Consider the following 24,126-nt stretch of genomic DNA (forward strand, 5'->3'; position numbering starts at 1 on the left):
AGAGCAAAAGCTTTGGGGTCTCCAGATGCCAGAGCAGTATGATTACAATGCCATCATATCTCTAATTTTAAAGAGATAAGTCAAAAATCTCTTAAAATTATCTTCCTGTCTTTCTTTCTGCATGGAATACGAATGGAAATGTTTGCTGGAAAACATAGGAGGTACCAAATGTATTTTCTAGAAGAAATATAAAGTTGTAGATACTGACACTTAAAACATGATTGTTCAGAGTTCAGCTTACCCTCTTCCCTATGGCAAAGTATTCTACAAGGAAGAGAGGGACATAAGCAAAGTTAGAGGAGGAAATAGAAGTGCCAGTGGTAGCTGACTTAGGTCCTATCTACCCAGCCTAAACAGTAATACAATGAGATTTATCAACTCTCCCCTCCATAAAGATCTGGCCACTGCTATCCATACATCAGAAAAAGCTCTAATACACGAGAAAAAAATGCAGAGAATGAAAAGATGTGGAACTTTCAGCTGGAACAAAAGCCATCAATTCTGCAGGTTAAATTTCAGTTGCACATTATGTGTTCCTCCTGCAGCTTCCCTGTCAACTCTTCATGATAATTTAAAAATTTCATATTAAAATATTAATTTCGAATATTCTTCACGATTAAATCGTTCACTAAGTAAAATTTCAAACATGTTTTCATCTATAAAATAACACCAGAGGCATTCTTCTGAGACAGTGTAGTTCACTAGACTTGGGTCACTTCCCAGAAGTGGGGATCAAGCATTCTTCATCAAGAAAATTGAGCTGTAAGACAAGTTTCCCAGGTGAGGAGTAAAAGAAAGTAAATTAACTTAAAAAAAAAAAAAAAAAAAAAAAGACAAAAGCAAAAAAAATCCACAAATAAACACACCACTTCCTTTGAAAAGTACACTGACAAGCTTAATACTAATTTACTACAGAAACACCACTGAAAATGATGCAGCTTTTAAAAGAAAAAATAGGTAAAAAAGAAAAGGTGACAGGAAGTTTGTGGGGACCTGGTCCACCTGATGATACTATGTAGTGGGTGGACATAAAACAGAAAACATGAATGTTTGTATGGACACAGTTTAAATCCCACAGAGCAGTGGCACAGAGAGAAGAAGGGGGAATGACCAGGAAAAACTGAGCAAGAAGCCAGGAGGTGGAAGGAAGATGCACAGAGGGAGACAAAAGGAGAGGCACTAAGGGCTGAATAGACAGAATACCACAGCACAGAGAGATGGCAGGCAAGCAGGGACAAGCAGCTCATTTTCCCTGATGGCAGTCAGCAGAGGCATCACTGCTGCTGCACCTGACAGGCAGAGCAGCTTAGTAACCAAACAGCATCCTTTAGAAAGAGAGGATTGTTTGTTTGCTCCTCCCAGAGCACCCTCTGGATGTCATGGCAAAATATTATTAGTTGTGTCTCTGATGAGATTTCTAATAAAGGTATCTTCAAGGTTTTTCTTTCCACCTCTATGTCAGAAACTTCAAATTATTTGGTAAAGATGCCATATTTTAACAATACAATTTCTCTAAAGTAGAGTAAGCAGAACTCTAAACTATAAAATCTCGAGCATTAATATCTGCAATATGTCTTTGACTTGTTTCAGAGAATATCAGTTTACTATTGCAGAATAAATATGCAAAGGAAAACAGTCACAATTAGACACCTCACAATTATACTACTTCTGTTCATTTTCTCCCTTCTTTTCTTAGAAATTGGAGATGTTAGACAGTTTTAAAAATGTCTACCTTATGAACTATAGCAGTAGCACTGACATTACAATTTCAGCCATGGCACAATAAACAAGTTCAGTAAATTCTCCCACATTCATAAACCAACAGTATTATCTTTTGATATCAAGAAATGCTAATACATGGCGCAGAGAGCTTGCAAAGTAATTACATTGTAGATTGACACAATCATCACATTCACTCCAGATTTTCTCTGTGAGCTGGAATTTAGGCATTAGCAGCCATCTGCCCTAGGAGACAAGTATGAGGCTCTCACTGGAGTCCCCAAGAACTGAGGATGTTGACAATGGGCCAAGTTTCAGTCCCAACTCAGCATAGAAATTAAGCATTCCAACAGTCACTGAATTTTTAGGTTAGACTGAGGTTAAAGGGCTTGCTGAATCAGGACCCCATCCTTCAAATGTTAAACTTCATAAGAAATAAATATAATTATTAACATTTTCATAAACTGCCTAGGTAAGTCCTCTGGTGTTCAGAGAAATCTGACAAGAACAAAATCCACAAAATAAACCTTGGTTTGCATAGTCAGAATCTTATGAGCAATACAAAATCACTTGGATAAAAACACCCCAGCCCTCACTTTGAATTTGGTATGCTACTGCTTTCTACCCTTACTGTCTGTGAGCATGACTGAAGTGAACTGTGAACACAAGAGGCCTAAAATAAAGCCAGATCAGAATTGAGTTCACCACAAGAGGTGTAAGACAGACAAATCCCACAGCTCCAGGTTTTTCAGAGGGAACATAATGTGCTTAAAACAATGAAATATTGTGGTAGAATACTGATATTCTCCTACTTAACCCCCATTTATTAGCATAATGCCAAAAGGAACATAAAATTTCATTAACATGGGCAGTTAATATAGCAGTCCTGTTTACAATAACTGCATTCTATCTACTGCCTCTATATAACTGTACTTGTTAGGTTTTTAGCAGGAACATAAGTGGGTTTTGCAGTCTTTGTATGAATTTCATGTTGTGGTGGAAATATGACTACCAATGCCTGAGCTAATTTAAAGCTAGATTAGACATGGTTAGGTGAACTGTTATTACACAGCCTGCAGAGCAAATAGAAGCTGTAATTCTACTGGGAAAATATTCCAGGCAAGATCCTTAATTGGCAAAATCTGATCAATATCCCTTGACTTGACTGCTCTTCTATGACTGTACAAAAAGTGAGGTTCCAGCTCACTCTTTACCAGTGACATCTTTGCTAAGTGCTCTGAGTGAATTTCTGTATATGTTAACAGGAACATTTCAGGAACTGGCTCTTAAATCATTGCTACAATATTCTGGACATCCATGTCATAGATTACATTACCAAAGTATAATAGTGAAATCTCTGTGGAACTGGTGTCTTAGAGATTATTTATCTTATTTACACCTTTCTTTCTTTCTTTTGAAAGCATTTTATTTGCCTTATTTGGCCATTCTTAAATTACCACTAATACAAGTGAACTGCAAACCAATCTCTCTACACCTAAAGTACAGTAGGAGACTTAAATTGTTTAAATGTAATGAAAGTTGCAACATGATATTCCATTTATAGGAAAAGGACAGTTTGGAACTATAGAACAAAATAAAACTGCATTTAACTTTACAATCTAGAGACTTTTCCAAAGGTTTCTATATGAAAGGAAAAATAATTTTTGCAAATATAGTCTTAAATGTAATGTTTACCCAGCTCAGTATATTGCTCAAGACATACCACAGGCTCACAGGAAAATAAGAATATTAGTGGTCTTTTTTCTTTTCTATTTTATGCTGTTCTCCTCAATTCTGCTTTCAATTCATTAAAAAATGTTAAATATAGAAAAAGCATCCAAACATCTGACAGTGTCACCCACTACACCAGCAGAAATATGACAAGGTTAATCATCTAGTTTAAAGGAGTCTGACTTCCCCTAGCAGGAGATTGCTGCTATCAGTTTTCTTATGGAGGAACAGTCAATAATGTCTTCTAATCTCTAATAACAGACACGGGAGAAACATCCTATTACAACCTAAATAAATAAGACAAACTTTAATTTTAGACCTGTCTATCAAAGGGCTATTCCAGTAATTATTACTATGATATGCTTGGCATATTTTTTTTTCTTTTCCAGGTTAATGATTTTTAGATACTACTTCAATTAAATGTCATTATGGTTACAAGCAATGAGATTAAATTATATTTTGGTTTAAAAATACAATTATTTGCCACTTATCCTCTCTTTTCTAACTTTAATTTTTTCCAACTCTGTTTTCCTCTTTTCAGTCACTTCTGTGTATTCCCCCCAACTGCTCTCTACTTATTTCCCAAGTCAATTTATGGGGACCTTGTTCTCACAAAAAAGGGGGGGCTGGTGGGGAATGTGAAGCTCCAGGGCAGCCTTGGCTGGAGTGACCATGACATGATGGAATTTTGAAATGTTGGGACAGTGAAGAGGGTGCACAGCAAAGTCACTGCCCCAGGCTTGAGGAAAGCAGTGGCCTCTTCAGGGATCTGCTTGGTACAGAGCCATGGGATAAGGTCCTGGAGGGAAGAGGGTTCCAAGAAAAATGGTTAATATTCAAGGATCACCTCCTCCAGGCTCAGGAGTGGTGCATCCAAAAAGAGGAAGCCAGGCAAAGCACCAGCAGGCCTGCATGGAGGAGCTGCTGGACAAACTCAAACACTAAAAGGAAGCCACAGAGGGGCAGGAGGAAGGACAGGAAGCCTGGGAGGGATACAGGGAAATTGTCTGAGCAGCCAGGACCTGGCTAGGAAAGATGAAGCCCTGACAGAATTCAGTCTCATCAGGGACATCAACTTCTCTTGTACTGCTGTAGTGTTGTTTCTGAATTTCTGCACAGTCACATATAAATGGTATATCACCACCTCACTTTTACATGAATTACAAAGTAAGATATTCAGGGCAGGTATAACACACATAGATATATATATATATATATACATATATACACATATATACATATATAACCGTAGCTCAAAGTACACAAAACAATCCAAATTGTCAAAGAGGATGTAAAACACCACCAAGGTAATGCACCAGCTTTTCACTTCCTGCACTTTGATATTAAATATGTGTTCTGCAACATGAAATTAAGACACGTAGATCAAGTCTGAGGGAAGAAGTCAGCAAACCCATGTTTTGTTTCCACTATTTATGTCCAGATATTAGGCACTGTCACTATTGTGCTTCAGACTCTTCTGTCACAATAAAAAGGAAAAAAGTGAAATGAATAGATTCCAAAAATCAGAATTAAAAACAAAAATATAGACACATTTCTACTAAAATAAAGCTCAAAGTATTTCCAGTCTCACGCTAGGACAAAGAATACCTATTTTTGAAACAAAGCTTTCTATTTAGTAAGGCAAAAAAATATCAGAAAAATGAATGCATTTGGATATTAAGGGGTATTTCCATGAACTTGTAAGTTTGAACCTGATTCTGAGCTGAAAATCCCAAACAAGGTAAATCAGAGGCAGCTGAAACCCAAATCATGGGGCTTTTTCCCCATGATGGAGACCAGCCGTGACAGACAGTTCCACTACCAGATTTTGGAGATGTTAAACTTGATTTTAAGACCAGAAGAGGTCACTATAATGACTCCACTTTGGATTCCTCCACCACAAGGTTTGAAGACAAACACTTAGGCCTGTAGTCTCTATGAAAATAATACAATGTCTCAGGACATCTAACTTTGACCTGATAAATGAACTCATGGAAATTTCTTGTCTGTAAATAGGTTACCCTACCATTTCTTTTCCTCATGTAGAAAAACTGGAAAGGGAATTCATGCCCTTTTCTCTGTATTACAAATACACAGAAAAAGACATGAATTTGAAAGTGCCACTGCTCTGCAGTCTTTGTCCAATATGAATTCTAGAATACAGAATAATTATTATGACTGTGGTGTTGATAACATTGATCAAACTACCCTGAGCATTAACAAAACACTGCATTTTCTGGTTATGAAACTGACCCCATGACATCTTTTCACTGCCATTGAAGTAAAAGGTGACAAGAGAACAGCAGTGAGAGAACACAGATCCTTTGATTTTAACCACAAATCTCCCAACAGTACAAATGGCACCCATTGTTGTGTAATGAAAAAAGCTCTCTTATTAATAATTTCACTCTTTTCATCTTCAACCTACTAATTTTCATGTTTCCTAGAATTTATTTTGCCTTTATTACAGTTCTTGATTCAACTCAAAGTTAGTATCTTGTTTCAAAGATGCTGGTTCATTCTACCTCATACTGGCAGAAAGCTTTTAAACAATCATGAATTCAGTATTACATCTACTGTGCTATTAGCATGGAAATATCTTACTGTTCAAGAATATTTCCTCTGGGTCATAATTATAATAAGAATAGATTCCTTAGGGCATAATCTAACAAAGTACTGAAGTTGAAAGATTGTTTAAAGCCTTATTGAGGTAGATGTCTACCATTTTCTTTCAAAAAACAACATCAGAGGTTTATAACACATCTGAAAGTTTTAATGTTTTTATTTTTTCTTGTTTTGAAGAAAAAAGAACCACACGCAGTTGAGAGTTTCATCAGTCGGCATAATCACTTTAGCATAGAAATTTTCACCCTAAAAGGCTCTTCATCCTTTTTTAGCACATGTATTCAGTAATTTCTGCAGTGGAAAGTCACAATGTCAACAGCTGGAGACGTGACAGGTAAATCATTTCAAAGTACACAATAGTTGGAGAAGGGGAAAGTCAAGGGAGTTTTCAGGAAGATGGGAACTAGCAGCTTACATTTATCTCAATAGAAGTCAATTTGCAACACAAATTAACTAATAGAGCTAAGAATCTGCTTCAAACTCAGAGAAACAACACAACTGAGAATAAACTTCAAGAAGAAACTAGCTAGGCACAAATGGGCTAATTTGCACTGTAATACAAGCAAAAAAGTTAAACAAGAGATCATGGCCAGTATTATACACCTAAAGGAAACACAAGCTAGGCTGGGAAAGGGACAGAGCCAGACTGTGATCAGATCCAAATCAATTTGCAATTCATTACAGGACTTTGGCCACCTTAAAGGCACCTAATTTTCACAAGAATTCAGGCAGCTGCTCTTCCCGGATGTCCTTTCTCCACACTCCATATTCTCCAGATAAATCCTTTAAAACATGTAAAAATCATCAACCTATACTACTGATGTAGTTAGAAGCATTTTTGTAAATAATGTGGTTTCTATATACTTGTATCCTCGTCCCCTATATTTAATTAATCATTTAGATTATATAAGTGGGTCGCTTGCAACTCAAGATAGTCTGTGATTCAATATAAATCACTATCTTAACTTCTCTTAAGGGAATTAGAAGTCATCTAGCTGGGAGATGTCCAGGTAAAGCACATCATCTGTCCTTGCAAATAAACAGGTTTGGGTTCTTTTAAGCAGATTACTACAGAATAGTAACATAGTAAAATATTTATACAAAGCTATTAAATGATACAGAGTGAAGCAATGCCACATTTAGAGGAAGAAGGAATTTAAAAATCCATTCAAAACCCAGTTCAAAAGCAGCCTCATTTTCTACTAAGGAAAAATAAAGATCTGCAGATGTACAAAGGTCTTCATATGAAGGTAACTTCAGGGAGACCATATTTCTCTGAATACAAAAGGCAGCAGTAGGAAGAAAGACATCAAAGTCCAGCCAGCTAGAATTCCAGCTAGCTAGAATTCAAGATTTTAGTCTTTGCAAAAGAAAAATTAAAAGGAAAAAAAAGTTTGTGCATTTTTCTCTTAGATAATTAAAAGAAATGCCAAGTGAGAGTAAGGTTTAATAAAGTAGAATTTATAAATTAGAATCAGAGACACATTCATGAACAGAAAATACCTGGTTTTAATAAACTCAGCTGAGGTATATAGATGCTTGGTAATGATGCACAGCCAATAAAGGTGTCTGAAATGCCTGCAAAGAGAAGCAACAGGCAGAGAAAAAATAAGCTAAAGGATTGCTGTATGTTTGGTGTGTTTATGTGGATAACCTTACATGTGCTGCCTTTCTGAACACAGAGCCCCCACTTGCACTGGCTGTAATCACTGCGTGCCAGTTACAGGGGAAGGAATTATTGCTTGTTATTGGTGAAAATGGGGCAAAATTTAGTTAGGATTTTACATAAAAGCCTTATATTTACATGAAAGAAGCTAATGTATGTATATATACACATAGAAAAAAATTCCCTATATGAAATTACTTCCTGAAACTGGAAATCATATAGATAAAAAATGATGGCCAAAACATTTCCTAGCTTTCTGAAAATGAAGAAAAAAGTTGACCTAGAAGATGAACTATTTATTATACCTATGAAAAAAACTAATTTTTTTTTTTTAAATGACAACTGATTTAAAGAAATATTTGCACAGGCACTAGGCTAGCCTGCATTTTCTTTATATCCAAATTTACCCAATTTTTCACTCTAAACTATTACTAGACAATCTGTTGCCATTTTTTGGGAATTGTCCAAAAATATCTATCAAATCCTCATCAGCTGATAGATGATACAGGAATGTACCAATTTCCTGTACTGCAGGCAACTGAAGCATCCCAAATACCCCCAGCCTTGCAGTTTTCTGCACTCCCTGTGCTATAACCAGACCAGGAGTGCCCAGGGCTGTCACCCTGACACGAGCTCAGATCCTCTGCTGAGAGCTGAGCCCTGCCCATGCTCCAGCCAGGCAGATGGGCCAGCCCAGAGAACTGGGAGGGACATTGCAGGACTGTCTGCAGAATGCTGTGCAGAGATAATGCAGAAAAACTCTTCCTCACAGCAATATTAAACTCTCTAATATAATGTACAGTCTGGAAAGCAGCTGTATTTCTAGCTTGTAATCAGCTAAAGGAAGCACTGATATTGTCTGTCAGGCTTATTGATGACTAGTATCCATAAATTCTTTCTGGTTTTCTCATATCCTTGCATTTCCACTGGGCATGTCTAGTTTCTCAACACTGAATTTTTGACAGCATTAGTGAACAAACGAAAATAAAATAATGAATCCTACTGCTGTGCTTTTTCCATCCTAAAAATATGCCCATATAAAGCCTTTAAAATGCTCCCAGAAGAATTGCTTTTTGTTGATTTGTAATTTTTTAAGTGACTGACATGAAAATCAGATTCTAGTACGCCACAGAAAAAATTAAGAGACAGTGAAATCTATAGATGCAGTACACATCTGTAAGAGCTTGCATGCTTTACAGTCTTACCCAAAATTTAAAGATTCAGAATGTTTATGCAAATGGTTAACAGCAACAAAAATAGGGAGACCATTTGGATTTACAATCAAGTACATTGTGACATAAAAAAGTCTGAGACAGCCAAGACCAGACATCCTTCAGTACAAATACATCAGGAAGGCAAGAGAACTCGTTCCTGAAGTGGATTTCAGCAGAGATGCTCTCAGTCAAGCAAGTATTTAAATCAACAGACTCTGTCAGTTTGCTGAAGTTGCAGGCCAGCTGGAGGTCCCTTCCCCATGAATCCTGCATGCCCAGTCTCTGGGATGGCTCAGATCAGCAGCCTGTGCTCCTGGTGCACTCTGCACAGAGCGCGGTGCTGCTGCCCGGCTCACCGCAGTGACAGCCACAGGAGCCGAGGGAATGGCCTGAGCTGTGCTGGGGAAGGCTTAGCATGGTTACTAGAAAAAGGTTTTTCACCCAGAGGGTGGTTGGGCACCGAACAGGCTCCCTGGGGCAGTGGTCACAGCACCAGGAGTTGGACTTCATGATCCTTGTAAGTCCCTTCCAACTCAGCTCATTCTGTGATCCTGCGATTTTTGAGATGCCAGCAGAAAGGTAAAGAAATTCTGGAACTAAGATAGGTCAAACCAACAGCCATCTTAATTTCTATGCTGTAAGACATTGTTAATGCTTGTTTTTGGTGACAGGGAGCATGGGGAACAGGGAAGGATCTGAAGCAATGATGGGGCAGGATCACGGCTGTACAAAAATGACTTTGGGTTTAATGTGGAGGAGGAGAAAAAAATCCCTTCTTTTCCTCACTGATATGGAGCAGTATTAATCCACACACTGTCTTTCTGGACTGGACCATGAAATATCTACTGAAGAAAGCCAGAGCTACAGAAGGGAGATATTCTAGAGTGGTGTTTCATAATCAGAATTAAAACTGCTCTCTTCAACTAGAAAGTCAGGCTCTACAGAACCTTGCTGCTAGGCTGATCCTAAACTTTTAAGTCAGGAAATACCCACAGTTATTATGAATTCAGAATAGACAGCAGTTCTGAAATAATTACAGCCAGAGAGGTAGTAGGTAAATTGATATACCTATTTTACACCACCTACATCTAGAAAGTTAATTCAGCTACAGGAAAGGATATTTAATCTTTGCTTTGGCCTGACTGCTGTGGAGCAATGGAGATTTTTAATGTGGGCAGGCTGAGTTGGGAGACACAGGAGGAAGGGAGCTGAAGAGATCCTTGCTGCTCCAATTCTTCTCATCCTTCTAGGGGATCCTGCTAACTCTATTTCTTTGCCAAAAAAAAGAGCAGCTTATCTTCAAAATCCAGTACCAATACTCAAAAGACCTTCCATAAATCCTCCTGTACCGACACAAGCAAAATGAGCACAGGTTCTTAAAGAATATTTTGCTCAAAATCTGTGAGAATAGAGAAGGATAATCTGGCAGGCAGCAGGAGCAGTGGGCAGGTGAAGTTCCTCTCTGAAGTGCTGTATACTATGAAGAACAGACTGTACTGTACCTGTCTTGGCAACTGATGTATTTTAAGCAGGAACATTTTTTTCCTGATAATACTAGGATCCAGCTCTGGGGTCCCCAATGTAAAACAAGGATATGGACATGCTGCTGCAAGTCCAGAGGAGGCCAAGAGGATGATCAGAGGGCTGGAGCACCTCTCCTAGGAAGACAGGTGGAGAGAGCTGAGGTTATCCAGCCTGGACAAGAGAAAACCTCAGGGAGATGTTATAGCACCTTCCTCTGCCTGAGGGGGCTACAAGAAAGCTGAAGGGGGTCTTTTTACCCTCATGGAGGGACAGGACAAAGAGGAACAGTCCCTTCCAATCCAAGATATTCTGTGTTTTGCCTGCAGTGTTCTTGTTAAAACAGTCATAACTCTCTCTTAGGAACTTGAAAAATCGTAATAAATGATAAAAAAACTCTATTGTAATTGCAACAATTGTTCTAAAGGCAAAACCACTTACTGCCTTAAAATTTTGATTAGTTCTGAAAAATGCCTTTCTAGTGTAATCTGAGTTCCTTTCCTTATCTGACCCTCACTAAAAAAGAAAAGAATATATTAAAAAAAGGCTAAAAAAGACCATTCAATCCATATTTCCCATTTGGTCTTCTCTACTGCCTACAATAAATGACTGTTTCACCCTGCAACTCAGGAATGGAAAAAATAGAAAAGGACCATGGCAGTGGATAATTAAAAAGATTCAACAGGAGTCATCATGGATAAAGTGTTGTGATGGTGTTAAGTCCTGTCTGACACAGTAGAATTGATAATAAAGTATTTCAATACCACCCATAGGAAAAATATACAGAAGCACACTACATAAAGAATGAAAACATATATGAAAATTTATCCCTTTCTTCTGATATTTAACACTGGACATTTCAGGTTTTTTCCTTACTTTTCTAATAAATCAAACCATAGTTAGCTAGAGATTTTTGAACAATTCATCCATCATTCAGAATAGAAACAGGAAGCAAACATCTCTAGATTTGGAGAATGGATGGAATCAACTTAATCTCTCAGTTCAAGTATGACAATATGTTGAGTACTATTAAAAAGCTCTAATTGGGCAGCAGAGGAAGGTACCAGACCTTCAGAGCCAGTCTGCACACAGAGTGACTTTGGATTTCTTGCCAAAATGGGGCCATTGTGGCTTCTCTTCTCAACAGAGAGAAGTTTATGGGGCACAGAACACAACACAAAAGTGAGAACCATCAGCTGGGTCTGAAACTGGGGAATGCATGAGAGGAAGAGAAGCAAACTCAGAGAGCAAGCCTCTGACATAAGAGACCCTTCTTGAGATCCTAGCAAGACTAGACATTGTGTTTTAATTAAGAAAGGGACTGAAATGTGCTGTAATAGGAGCCACACTAGAATAGCAGAGTCTGTGGCCTGTACTCCAGATTCAGGTTCGTTTTTTCATTTTAAGCCAGCTCAGCCTGCAAATCTGTGTTTTTCACTTCACTGGTTACTGTGTTCCTATTTGTGTCCAAAAAAAGAAGAAAGCCCTGAATGCTGAATGGTCTTTCAGTGAGTCTGTCGAGGAACAGTCCTCCACTGAACACTCAGAAACCAATCAGAGTTAATGAAAAATAACAACAAAATCTCAGTGCACTTCCCTCATGCTCATAAAGTAAATGTTTTGTGCTCTCTTTTGCCCTCTCTTGCCATAGAAAGAAAACCCAAAAGCCATGGAGTAATAACACTTGTTTCTCTAGTGCAATTACCTTCTAGTATTACTGAGAAAGTTTGGAAAGCCTACTGTGAAATACTTCACTCCCTATTATTTTAAAATTTAGGAGAAAAGAAAGAAAAAAAGCAGACACAGCTTCAGATTCTATTCCAGAAGGGAGCTGCTTTCTCTGCAAGTTTGAGCCCTGAGCAGCACTGTTTGCTATACCTACCCTGATGCAGAGAAATATTCATCCCTACACACCTTACACCTCATGCAGAGAAATATTTTCATCCCTGTCTTGGCAAAACAGCAGAGGCAGATTTCTGAGCACACAACCACGTGGTTTGCATATTACTCAATAATTATACATTTAATGACCTGGACATCTCCTGGTATAACAAAACCACAATCTCCAGGTGCTACTGAAATGTAAATAGCTTAAATAGCTACAGTGGCCTTGTAGTTTGGTATTGAACAGCATCTTGAGAGCATGAGCTCAGTTTAGATTCAATACAGCTCAGACAGCAGTCTTGCAAAGCAAACTTGGGCCTTACTGTATTATTAATTTTATGGCAGAATAAATGGCACATAAAGCTTTAAGAAATTAAAGAAGTGCTAGAACTATCCAAACAGATATATTCTCATACAATTAAATATCACCCATGCTCCTAGTTACTAAATATTAGCTTTTTTTTTCTCCCATGTAAGCAACTGCTGATTGTTCTACTTGTCCAGGACTACTTTCTGGTAAGGCTGCAAAATTTTGCTATTTCACCTACTTTAAAACATACCCACTCCTCTTGGAGCATTGTAACAAAACATTACCAATAAAACTTGAAAAATTTAAGGTTTTACAATGAACAGTGCAGGGAGATATTGTGGGCAACCTGCTGAAACCAGCAATTCCCTCAACAGGTTGGTGCAGTCACCAGTCCCTTAGCCACCTAACACAAAATGCCATTGCCACTTTTATCCCTGACCAGTATCCCAGCATGTAGGAGAATTTTACTCCCCATTTTTTCTTCCCAAAGTCCTGTGGTGGTGGGAGAAAGGGCAGGACCAGAAGACAGCAGAAGAATTTCAGACACAGTGAGAACAAGTGCAAGTGCTGTCCTAAGTAAAGCACATCCTTTTGGGACCTTTTGGTGGTATTCCAATTGAAAGGAATTTGCTGCCTCTCAATAGCTTATTGAGCAAGTTCTCCTTCTTCTCATTCTGCTCATATTCAGGGAAACTGATCTTGGCAAGTAAATTAAAAAAAAATGTCAGATTAAACTATTTTTATGCTGTTTCTTTTCCTAAAAGAAAACCTGTATCTGGCTACCTGCTTTGGTCAATATTGAACACCAGGATATTTCCCTAACTCATTCACTATAACAGAGAATCCCTGGATTATTTGTTGTTTTCCCTTTACTCCTCATTTCATCTGCTTTTCAACAAAGCCCAATATTCTTAAGTTCTTCAGGCCTCATCAGTAAAGTCTGTGGGATCTGCAATTTAACTTTTCATAGGAAAGATACTGTTGTGAGTTAAGCAGATGTTTGTGCATCACACTCATTAACATATTAAAAGTACAGACATACCATGGCATGTTCAGAAAGAATATTCCATTGTAGTAGTTATGTAAGCCTGTCTTCATTCCAGTAAAATGATGTTGTCTCAAAATGAGAAACAAGTTTTATTACATGTCATCTGCATACTTTACCCAATTACATAAACTCATCCACTCCTACTGCAAGACACATTGTGGTACTGGACCAGGCATATTTTGGAATTCTTTCCCTGACACAGGCTCACACTGCTCATAGATTGTACCTATTTTAAGGTAAGACTCAGTGTTTCCTGTGTAGTTTGAAAACAGGAGGTCCTCAGTTTAAAGGCAGTTCTGTGAGGAACTGGAACAGCAGCTGGCAATCTCTGCCAAGTACTGCAATTGCAGTGAATTAGCCAATAAAGACAAAACAGCTTAATCAGAACTCTGATGCCCTTTTGAAAGTATCTTTCCCAAAAGGTAAATTCAGGAATTAGGATTATTCTTTTTATAAGCATAATGAAATTCAGGAACCAAGTCAAAGCAAGCCAGATAGTTCTTGCCACTTGGTAACACAGAAGTTCCTCACGTCCCACATTTGGACTGATCACAAAGTAATCTTGATATTAAACCTTTCTTTTGAAAACCATGTGAAAGTATTTATTCAAATAAAGTGATGTAATCTGGCATGAAATGGCAGAAATAAAAACACAAAGTGAAGGGGAAATTTAGATAACTTCTATTTATGTTGTTTATTTTAATCAGGCTGAAGAGAAACCATAAAGTTCTTCCATTTTTCTTAACTACAATGAAGCATGACCAAATAGATTAACTACCTATATTTAAAGATCCACTTTTGGACATATTGAATATATCAGAGCAATACACACAGGCAGGCACCAGATTTTAATACCCTGGATTTTAATATTACTGCTGAAATAAATTACTTCATAAATTATGCTTGGCCTACATGTGTTTGCAGTTTATCAAATGATACAAGGCAGCAACCATTAGAAGAATTAAATGCATTTTTCAAATACTGCAGAGAAGACACTGTGCATGGCCTCCCTCAATACACAGTCCTTGCAACTGTCCCTGACACTGAGACCATGCTGTAAATGAAGAGATGTTACATCTCCTTAGTTCATGTCCCTAAAAAAGCTAAGATGACATCTACTCCATCTGACAGTTAAGATAATGATATTGATATTATTATTATTATTATTATTATTATTATTATTATTATTATTATTATTATTATTATTACTATTACTCTTTTCTTTCAAAGCAGTTTTACTAAACAGACATCACACTAAAAAAACATTATTCTGACATTCAACAGAAAGTTCTGGAATAGGTATGAATTTTAAACAACAATCATGGATCAAAGATAATTTAAGGCAGGAAATTAAAAAAGACAGACTGTTCCTCTTTTCTGGAGTAGAGAGCTTGTTGCCTTTGTTCAAGATTGATACCATGAAAAAGAAAATTGTAAATAACATCCATTTCTGGATTTCCAGAAAGATAAAAAGAATTTGTGTAGTTTTTTTCCAAACATTTATTTTCTTTTGCTTTGTTAAGCTCAGTAAATCTTGACCTGTTGCTGTATGAAAATACATTTTTTTTCATAGTGTCCACACTTAAGCACAGATTCTTCATGAGCTGAGCTACAGAAAGAGGATTTTCTTGTCCTAGAATACCTGAGGGAATACCCTCCTAGGATTCATCAGTAAATTACAGAAACTTTGGTGAAAACTCCAGAATTAAAGATGCATCTGTTTTTACAAGGCTGATTTTAGCACTCTTATTACCCCAATTTTATGCACTACAGCATATGTGTGAAAAAAGGAGAATGTTATACCTATGATTCATTAGAACCTGGTAGGTATGATATAATAGGTGACTTAGAAATTAAACAGAATTTCTAAAGATACAGGTAGTGGTGCACGTGGCTGTGGAAACCTCTGCAGCACCCCAATTGTCCTGGCCCCACTCTTACCTCATTTACCTCATTACTGCTTTGTAAAATCTACCCTCGAGCTTCACACTGTGGAAATGTCATATAAACAGTCTTCCAAAGGGGAAGACCAGCACAATCTTATGCTTGGAGAAGTTCCAACTCAAATTTGCCAGACATCCCTTTTACTCGGCGTTGACACTGGCACAATTTGCAAACACAAGTAACAATTTATACACAAGCATAGGTCCCATTGGCAATGCTCCCCAAAAACATAATATAGAATTTTTTAAAAAAAAATCAAACTTTGAAAGAACAATGTATCACATATCTGCAACAGAAAATAAATTTTTAAAATTGCTTACCCATTCTTCAGTGAAATAATTCAGCTAGAATTTTACAATGAATGCATGCACAACATTAAGTGTACTTCAATTAGAAAAAAAAGACCAATTTGCAGAACTTGGGCAAGCAGTGACCCCACTTTATTTCAGGGTAAAAACAAACCAAAATGCTCAAGGTTATTATGTTTCTTCTATGATTTAAAAATTGATCATAGCCATTTCCTATATGTTAAGCTGTATTTTTCACCACGAATAATTCAACTTGTGGAATATGCAATGCATTTACTTTTATTCCTCATATACATCATGCACAGAAAATCAGAAATAAAAATTCAAGGGGGCTTATTATTTTTGAGTAAAATAATTATTTTGAGTTGTTTTTTCAGTTTGATACAATGTGGTTATAGGATGAATCACAGTGCTCTTTTTTAAAATTATTCCACCACTCAATCAGCTCAAGCAGAAAGAGAAAGTTTAACCAAATGTAAATATGTGGAAACTGCATTCTATCAAGAGGAGAGGACTTTGCCCTTCCCTTTGCAATGTAGCAGAGGGATTTTACTGATCAAAAGTTCAGTCTTACACTTCTGCTGAAAGATAGCTTGGCCAAACAGGTAAAAATGAAATACTACACCAGGTGCCTACTCATGAAGTGCTCAAACAGAAGGCAGGAATCTGTTTTACAGCTAAAGCCATGGCAATTAAGTTATGCATTTTCCTATGTAAATAAAACTGATTCAATTATGGTAGGAAGCCATAATAATTCTTTTGTTGTAAATATCACTTTTAGCAGCATTTGATGGGATTCAGAAATATTCTTGGAGGTGAAAGTACTTGATACTTCAGATGTCTAAAAATGCCATTCATTTTTGAAATGAATAAGAAGCACAGGATTTGTCTTTGTGATAATAATGAGATTTTGTCTAAAGGTAAAAATCCCAACTAAACCATGGTATCAGAATTCAAAAATGTGGTTTCAACAACTGTGAAACATATCACAAAAACTACTTACAGTGATTTCTGCAGTCTGCCTCAGAAGTGCTGTAGGAAACAACTATAACTGTTTACAAAGCTGATGATATTTCAAGAAAATCTAATTAAAAAAAATAAAACATACCAACTGACAGAAATGAATAACCAATCAGGAACATTATCATTTTGAACAGAATGCTTCTTATGAAATACAAAATGTGTGCAAACCATTAATTCTGCCTTCATTACAGCCAGCTCGGGAAAGAAATGCAGATTGCTTTACAAAAATATGTTCACTGTCATAAAGTAAACTAAATACCCACATCATTTCACACTTAAAGAAGATCTTCCTGCCAAAGATGAAGATGAAGGTTATCATAAAGCTCCTTTCAGGCACCATCTAACTCAGCCTAATCACATCCCTGTAGGGTGTGCTAGCTGTTATGGTGCTCTCTGCACACATGGCCAAATAAGAACAAATAGGTTTACACCTTGAGAGCTCACAATGATATGGTGACTTGCTAGGAAAGCCACCCTGGAGCTCCAGCTCCCTTAGTTTTGCCCTCACAGCTGATCATCCAGCTCTTATACTGTGTAGAATCTGCCCAAGTGCAGGAACATATGAAGTATAAAGCAGCCCAGATGTTCTGAAAGCTCTGTCAAGGCTTTGATTAATAAGAGCTAATAATATAGACAGTCACTAAGAAGTGAATTAATGCAGTCCTGCCTTCCTTTCCCCTTCTACAACCAATGGACTGTGAAAGTAGGACATCAGCTTTATTTTTGCTTTTTCCTTTTTGATCTATTCTGTTCCCTCATCACTTTACATCCACTTATTTTTCTTACTTTTTTAAATATACAGATACCCTGTTTGCTGTTTCTGAAGGTGTTTATAGACACTAGGAACATAAATCATAGTGGTAATCATCAAGCAGTAGACATTTAAGCCTTTTCAGTTTCTCTAGAAGTCTTTAACTTTCAAATGCCCCAATAAGCCACGACATAAATCTCTATTTTAAGCATGAATACATGATACTTTCTAAACTTTTACATGTACACAGTGAATAGAAGGCAATTACCTGAGCCTTTTGTAAAACAAGGTGATATACCTTAAGGGACATACCCTGTTCTTTTATGTTTAAACCAAAGAAATTAGAGCATTTTCTGAAGTTTCCCTTTCACTAAAGCACACCTAAAGGAAAAACAAACAGTAACACACAAAATACACAAAAGCCTCTGTGAGCCTTTACCAAAACCACATGGTGTTAGACTTGAGTAGGAAATGAGAAGACAAAGTGACTTGTGGAATAAAGAAGCCACACTGAGCAGTGAAATACATATATTAGGTGCAATTGTAACTAAATCACAGCTAGCAGAAGGAAAAATGGTCTGTGCAAAGACCAGATCTCAGGACAACTGGAGAGTCAAGATGCCTCTGCAAAATAGCTCTGAAAATTACTGCAGATTTGAGTTACTGACTTGGACAACCTCCCAACCTCCCCTTTGTAAGGGATGCTGAGTATAAGAAATCCAATTAAAAGCTTTTGACTGGATTCCCTCTAAGGTCCAACATTCAACATAATCTTTTGCCCTACCCTGTCACTGATCCTGACAGAGATTTCTTGTAGGGTCTGGAACAGGGATGAATAACTACAGATGCTCTCCAGACATAAATAAAACCATGCAGAAAGAACTCTATGTTTTCCCAAAATATGTGCTTCTACAGCCAAACCTGACCAAAAGCTGAAATGGAAACAATTGACAATAAATCAGAAACTGGTCTCTCACTCAAGTAATATAAGTAAGACAAGCATGACTTTCTGAGCCTTTAAAAGTACTTCTAAGCTTTAACATATTTTTGCTGCAATAATAAAAAATCAGGCTGCCTAAATAATTGAACTCCAATAGTTCCATGGTAATTTTGCTCTAAGAGGTATCATCTCTTCCAAGTTCTTCTCCAAACTTCTGTAGCATATTGCTGACTTTTTACTCTCTCTATATATTAGACTGAAAGGATATTTCCAGAACTTCATTTTAGCTCAGAGCAGTATTCCACAGCCATTAGCTTTTTACCCATTTAGAATTATACTCCCTTTCAATTTTTGGGAACTCTATAGTGTTCTGCATTTAACACCCAAAGAGCTTTCCTATATTAACCACCTAGCAGCACAAACTCAAAGTAGCACACTAGGGATAAAAAGTAATCAGTATTATAGCAGATCAGCCATTTTAGTAATTTTCCCATTTAGTCATTTTCTATTTCTTTACCTTGTGATTGCTTTTGAGTGATATTTTAGTTATCTTCACCTCACACCTTTGGATTGTGTGTCAATTAGGTCAGTGGGCTGCACATACCAAAGTGACAGCATTTGTATCTGTGGTACCATATTTGAAAAGCACATTAGAAAACACCTAATACTGTATACTCACACATCCCAGTTTGCCTGTAAGGCTCAAACCTGTGCTCTGTGGTGTTCATGCCAATTTTACTGGAAGGTAAATATTGAAGCATCAAGCAATTATGTGACTTAAGCAAAGTCACTTGGGAATTCTGTAACAAAATGGGACCAAACTTAGATGCCCCATGGCATCCATGTGTTAGGGATAACACAGCACTGACAGGATACTCAGGCTTTTCTGGGCTGGCAGCTGGAAACAGTGGGGTAGTCCACAGCATTTCACATGGCACCAGATCCTTCTGTTTTGCATACTTGTGCATAAAGTGAGGAGCATACTGCTGCCTGAGAAACAGGACTGATTCCTACACCTCCTAAACTAGCCTTGTTTTATTTAACAGGCCATACTTTTTCCAAAATTAAGACAATAAAATAATCTTTTATAATTTATACATAGTGTTTGAAATTTAAGACTTCCTCATTTTCAATCTTCTAGAAATGAAAGTGGGCTGAGAAATAGCCTTTTCTCATCACCACAATATAAGAGCCAAACTGAAGTGTTCAGAGGCATACTTTTGGCAACAGAAAATTTTCAATTATATCTCCTGGAACTCTGTGCATTTCAAATACTTGTCTCCCTTCTGTTGAATTTCTAATAGATATTGCACAACTTTGGCTCCGTGTCCAGAATCCTTGTGCCAAATTAGACTCTGAAAGAATCTCATGTTTAGCTGATAAAGATGATTATGTAAACACAAGTTCTCTGCTTGTTTTTCCACTTACACTTCTGTAATTCAGACAAATCAAAGCAAATCACCAAAGCAAAACCAATGGCCAAATGAAAATAAGAAATCACATATATTTTAATTATTTGTGAAATCCTCTTTGGTCAGCTCTGTTTAATTAGGACCCATTGATCATACCGTGGTAATGTCTGTATTTCAACTATCTGAGCAGTTTAGAAACTATTTATAGCATGGGTTCCATTTAGAACCTCACTGCTCAACGGAGAGTTTCATGTATTTTTGGAGCATCCCCTCTGTGTGTGTTCAAGGTAGCCTTCACATAACAAGACAATTTATGTCAATAATCCATGGAACCATTCTAACTGCCTTCTAATCCTTGGCAGACTTTGTTCCACTAGCTACCACTGATAGGTCAGTCTTTACTTTTCATGACAGAGCATCTTTCATTTTGGAAATTATCTTCTCTAGAATTTTTTATTTATTTATCTCAAATTCCTGCAGCAAACATCCTACTATGTTTATGTAATTTATATGCTCAGCTAGCTTCCTTAGTAAGACAAGTGTCAATTGTGTTGTATCTTCCATATTTATATTACAGCAATCCTATCTTAATTAACAATAAAACACATAAGCTATATTGTGCAGTCTTCACTATCATATTCACAAGATGCTTATGGCATTGCATTGTTACTGCACACGAGAAATAACTTGCAGGATTCCTGCCTACCAATATAAAACTGGTTCTCAAGATTTAAGTGTGTAATAAATTAGAAAATATTTCTCATAGAGTAAATGTCTTCTGCAGCATAGCACTAATTCATTCTTGAAGAATAACATTTTCTCCTGTGAGGTAGGATGTATATAATTTAGAGGAAAACAAAAGAGAGAAGGAAGCAGCATATCCTTACCCTCCTCACGTCTTTGCCAAATGTTTCACTGTAGCTGGTGCCCAATATTTCAAACTGGACATAGGGGTTGGCTCCATCTTCTCTGAACTCCATAACACCAGTTAGCCCAGTTATATGACCCTAAGGAAGTAAGTTTTGAGAAATTTCAGAACAGAAGACACTCGCCTTCATAAACACTCTTCTGCATAAAATGTGTGCCAAACGTGCTTAAATCATGTTTACAGTGAACTTACATGTAGCCATCACTTGTTCTTCGGTAGCTCAAACCCAGAACTTGACAAAATACTTAGTTTTTTAATTTTTTCAGAAAATCACTTTAGCATTAACACACACAGTATTTATGGCCATCAGGTCATTACTGTCCACAGAAACGGACCCCAAAGCAAAAAGGGCCTTAGTGGACTCTGAGACAAAAGCCCTCCTGGTGTAACTGAGGGCAGTGGGCTCTGTTCTTGGCTTGAGTGCCAAGGCATGAACTCCCAGCCCAAAACAAAGGATATGAGAACCATGAAGGAAAGATAAAATTGCATCTCTGTGAAACTATGTCAGAGTTTGATTCTGGCTTTGTAGCAAAGAAGCTTGAAGTGACACCAAAGTTCAAATTAATTTAGCAACAAAGGGTGGCATCATTAGGACTTGTCAGAATGATCAAATTGCATCATTTTACCAGTGGAAAATGATTTAATCAATATTTATTTCAGAACTGGGAGTTTCTTCTGAACAATTGCTAAAGCTAGTATAGTAAAAGTAGGGATTTTTCTACTATTACTTGTAATGAAGTAACTTTTATACAAGAAGTTGTCAGGTGTCTGCAAAGCCACAGTTCTGTCCATATTTGAGTATTTCAGCATGGTGCAAGACAGTGTAACTGTTAGTGACAGCTTAGCCAAATCAGATCCTTTTTGCTCTGCTCAGGGCTACAGTACACAAATAGACCCTTACCAATGCTCAGCTAACTTACAAAGATATCTGAGCTGTAGAAAAAGGAACATAAGTCTTAAACCTCATCATTGGTTTGCCCTCCTGTTCCCCCAAGCTCCTTAAGTTATCCTCTTGCAAAAATGCATGAATCAATTCCCATGACTACTTCTGATCCTACTTCCTCCACAGAAGACAGCCACAAGAACAGAAGTAGCACACACACCACTGGATCCCACTGCACTGTGTGCAACTTGTTTATCATAAATCATTTGCTTGTTTAATAGCTGTGGATTGTTCTTGGTTGTAGTACATCACTTGTAATACATCAAAGAAAAGTTGAATAGAAGTTAAAATCATCATCAAATGTTCAAACAGATATGAAGCAACTCTTTCAATTGCTCAGACAATGGTGGTTTGTCTTTTCTCACCTTCTTAATAGTCTCTAGCATGGACCTTCCTCCATTCCAAGGTTTGGTGGATTTCCTCATGCAGTTCAGACTTGCCATGCTGTGCCATTTCCTGTCCTCCAGTTTTCTGTGGAAAGCATTGGCCAGCATGAGCACACTGTCATACAGGTACAGGTTGGAAACCTGCAAACAATAATAAGAATAAGCCTCTTTTTTGTGAGCACCTTCCAAAGAAACGATAAAAACCAGCAAAGAAAACAAAAGAAGGCATAAGTAAGAACTAAAAGCTGGGTATATTTGACATGTTCAACAGTCAAAGCATTTGAGACAAATGCCTGTGCTCCTGGGTCCCTCTGTCCAAGGGATTCTAGCACACTGGCACTGCCTGAGCATTGCTGCAATGCAGTGCTGTAAAGAGAGATCACACTCCACATAAAAACTCAAACTACAGAGGGAGTACAGCTATCTATCAATGATAGACAAGGATTGCTACTTTGTCAGTCCTTTCAGCAAGGAGAGAAAGTTAGAATGGAATTAAGTTCTTGGGGGTTTTATTCATTTGAGCAACTGGTAATTTCTGGCACAGCAAAATCCAATACACAGCTCCTTAGAAGGAGGAGAAATGACAGTATTATTTTGGTCTCAGTATCTCTCTCCACCAATTATACATGAGACTGGTTATGTGCTACTTTTTCTGGAGCTACTGAATTTAGCCTCCTTATTCTTCAATTTACATGAGAGATACAGAAATAAAAAATTGATAACAAAGAGTCCAGTCAGAACAGAACACCACACTAGCAATGCTGAGCTATTTATTTAATTTTTCAAACCAAGACATGTCTAGCAATACATTATTAGATCTTTGACAGTCAGTGGTATCCACCTCAAATGCTAAAACTTTAGCAGTGGAAGTTGGCTGAGACAAGTGATTTAAAAAATATTATTAGATACTCTTCACTTGTTCCCAGAGTTCACATGCACTCTTCATAAAACATATGCACAGGGGTTTAGACTTAGTCTTTACTAAACTCAAATATTCACTTTACATCATTGGCCAGATACAGCTTTTTCTATTAATACAATAACAACAATCATAATCATAATGATGAATAAGAAATAAGAAATAAGAATAAGAATAAGAATAAGAATAAGAATAAGAATAAGAATAAGAATAAGAATAAGAATAAGAATAAGAATAATAAGAAGAATAAGAATAGAATAAGAATAAGATTGATAGTAATAATATCATTTCTTCTAGTTGTAGGCTTTAATCATGGTCATCCCTGACTGTCATTTATCTCCTGGATTTTTCTAGTTCACTTTAGAAAGTAATGCCTAGAGACCAGGAAAGGGTTGTAGGTGGAAGTTAATTCAGCTGCATACTTCCCATAAATGTCACTCTCTTTGTGTCCCAATAAAAGTGTCACTCTGTGAAAGCTTAAACATATATTACTGTTGAATCACTGGCTGCAAGTAAACTTATGATGTCTGTAAGATGCTAATCTTCAGAAACAAAACGTTTCATGTTCCATAATCCGGAGTTTGATGTAAATTGAAAAGTTAGGCACTTTGAAATATCTTCTAGTATAAGTAAATCTGAACAAAAGATATATGAGCAAAAACTAATTTTGAAAGAATCAAAATACAAAGAATAAAAATGTTGCAAATACACACTTATTTAAGTGACTAAGATAAAAAGGGATCTTAACATGAAAACAATGCAAAACCTATGAGATACTAGCAGAGAGAATCTCTCTCATCTGGCATTGCCATCTCTTACCCCTTCTTTTCTTTCCAGCCTTGTCAAACAAGCAC

At 37.1% G+C, this 24,126-nt stretch overlaps 1 protein-coding gene across 2 annotated transcripts in view; it reads right to left on the reverse strand.

Moving 5' to 3' along the window:
- The window catches only part of GRID1 (glutamate ionotropic receptor delta type subunit 1), a 472,653-nt gene that overhangs the window by 67,999 nt on the left and 380,528 nt on the right, over positions 1 to 24,126 (reverse strand). For both annotated transcript variants that reach the window (XM_056495390.1, XM_056495389.1), the window contains exons 7-8: positions 22,333 to 22,494; positions 20,984 to 21,103 (exon numbers count right to left, since the gene is read on the reverse strand). In XM_056495390.1, coding sequence (XP_056351365.1) covers positions 20,984 to 21,103; positions 22,333 to 22,494 — 282 coding nt within the window. The remainder of the gene's footprint in view (positions 1 to 20,983; positions 21,104 to 22,332; positions 22,495 to 24,126) is intronic.

The sequence above is a fragment of the Oenanthe melanoleuca genome, chromosome 6 (genome assembly GCF_029582105.1).
Source record: "Oenanthe melanoleuca isolate GR-GAL-2019-014 chromosome 6, OMel1.0, whole genome shotgun sequence".
Lineage (NCBI taxonomy): Eukaryota > Metazoa > Chordata > Aves > Passeriformes > Muscicapidae > Oenanthe > Oenanthe melanoleuca.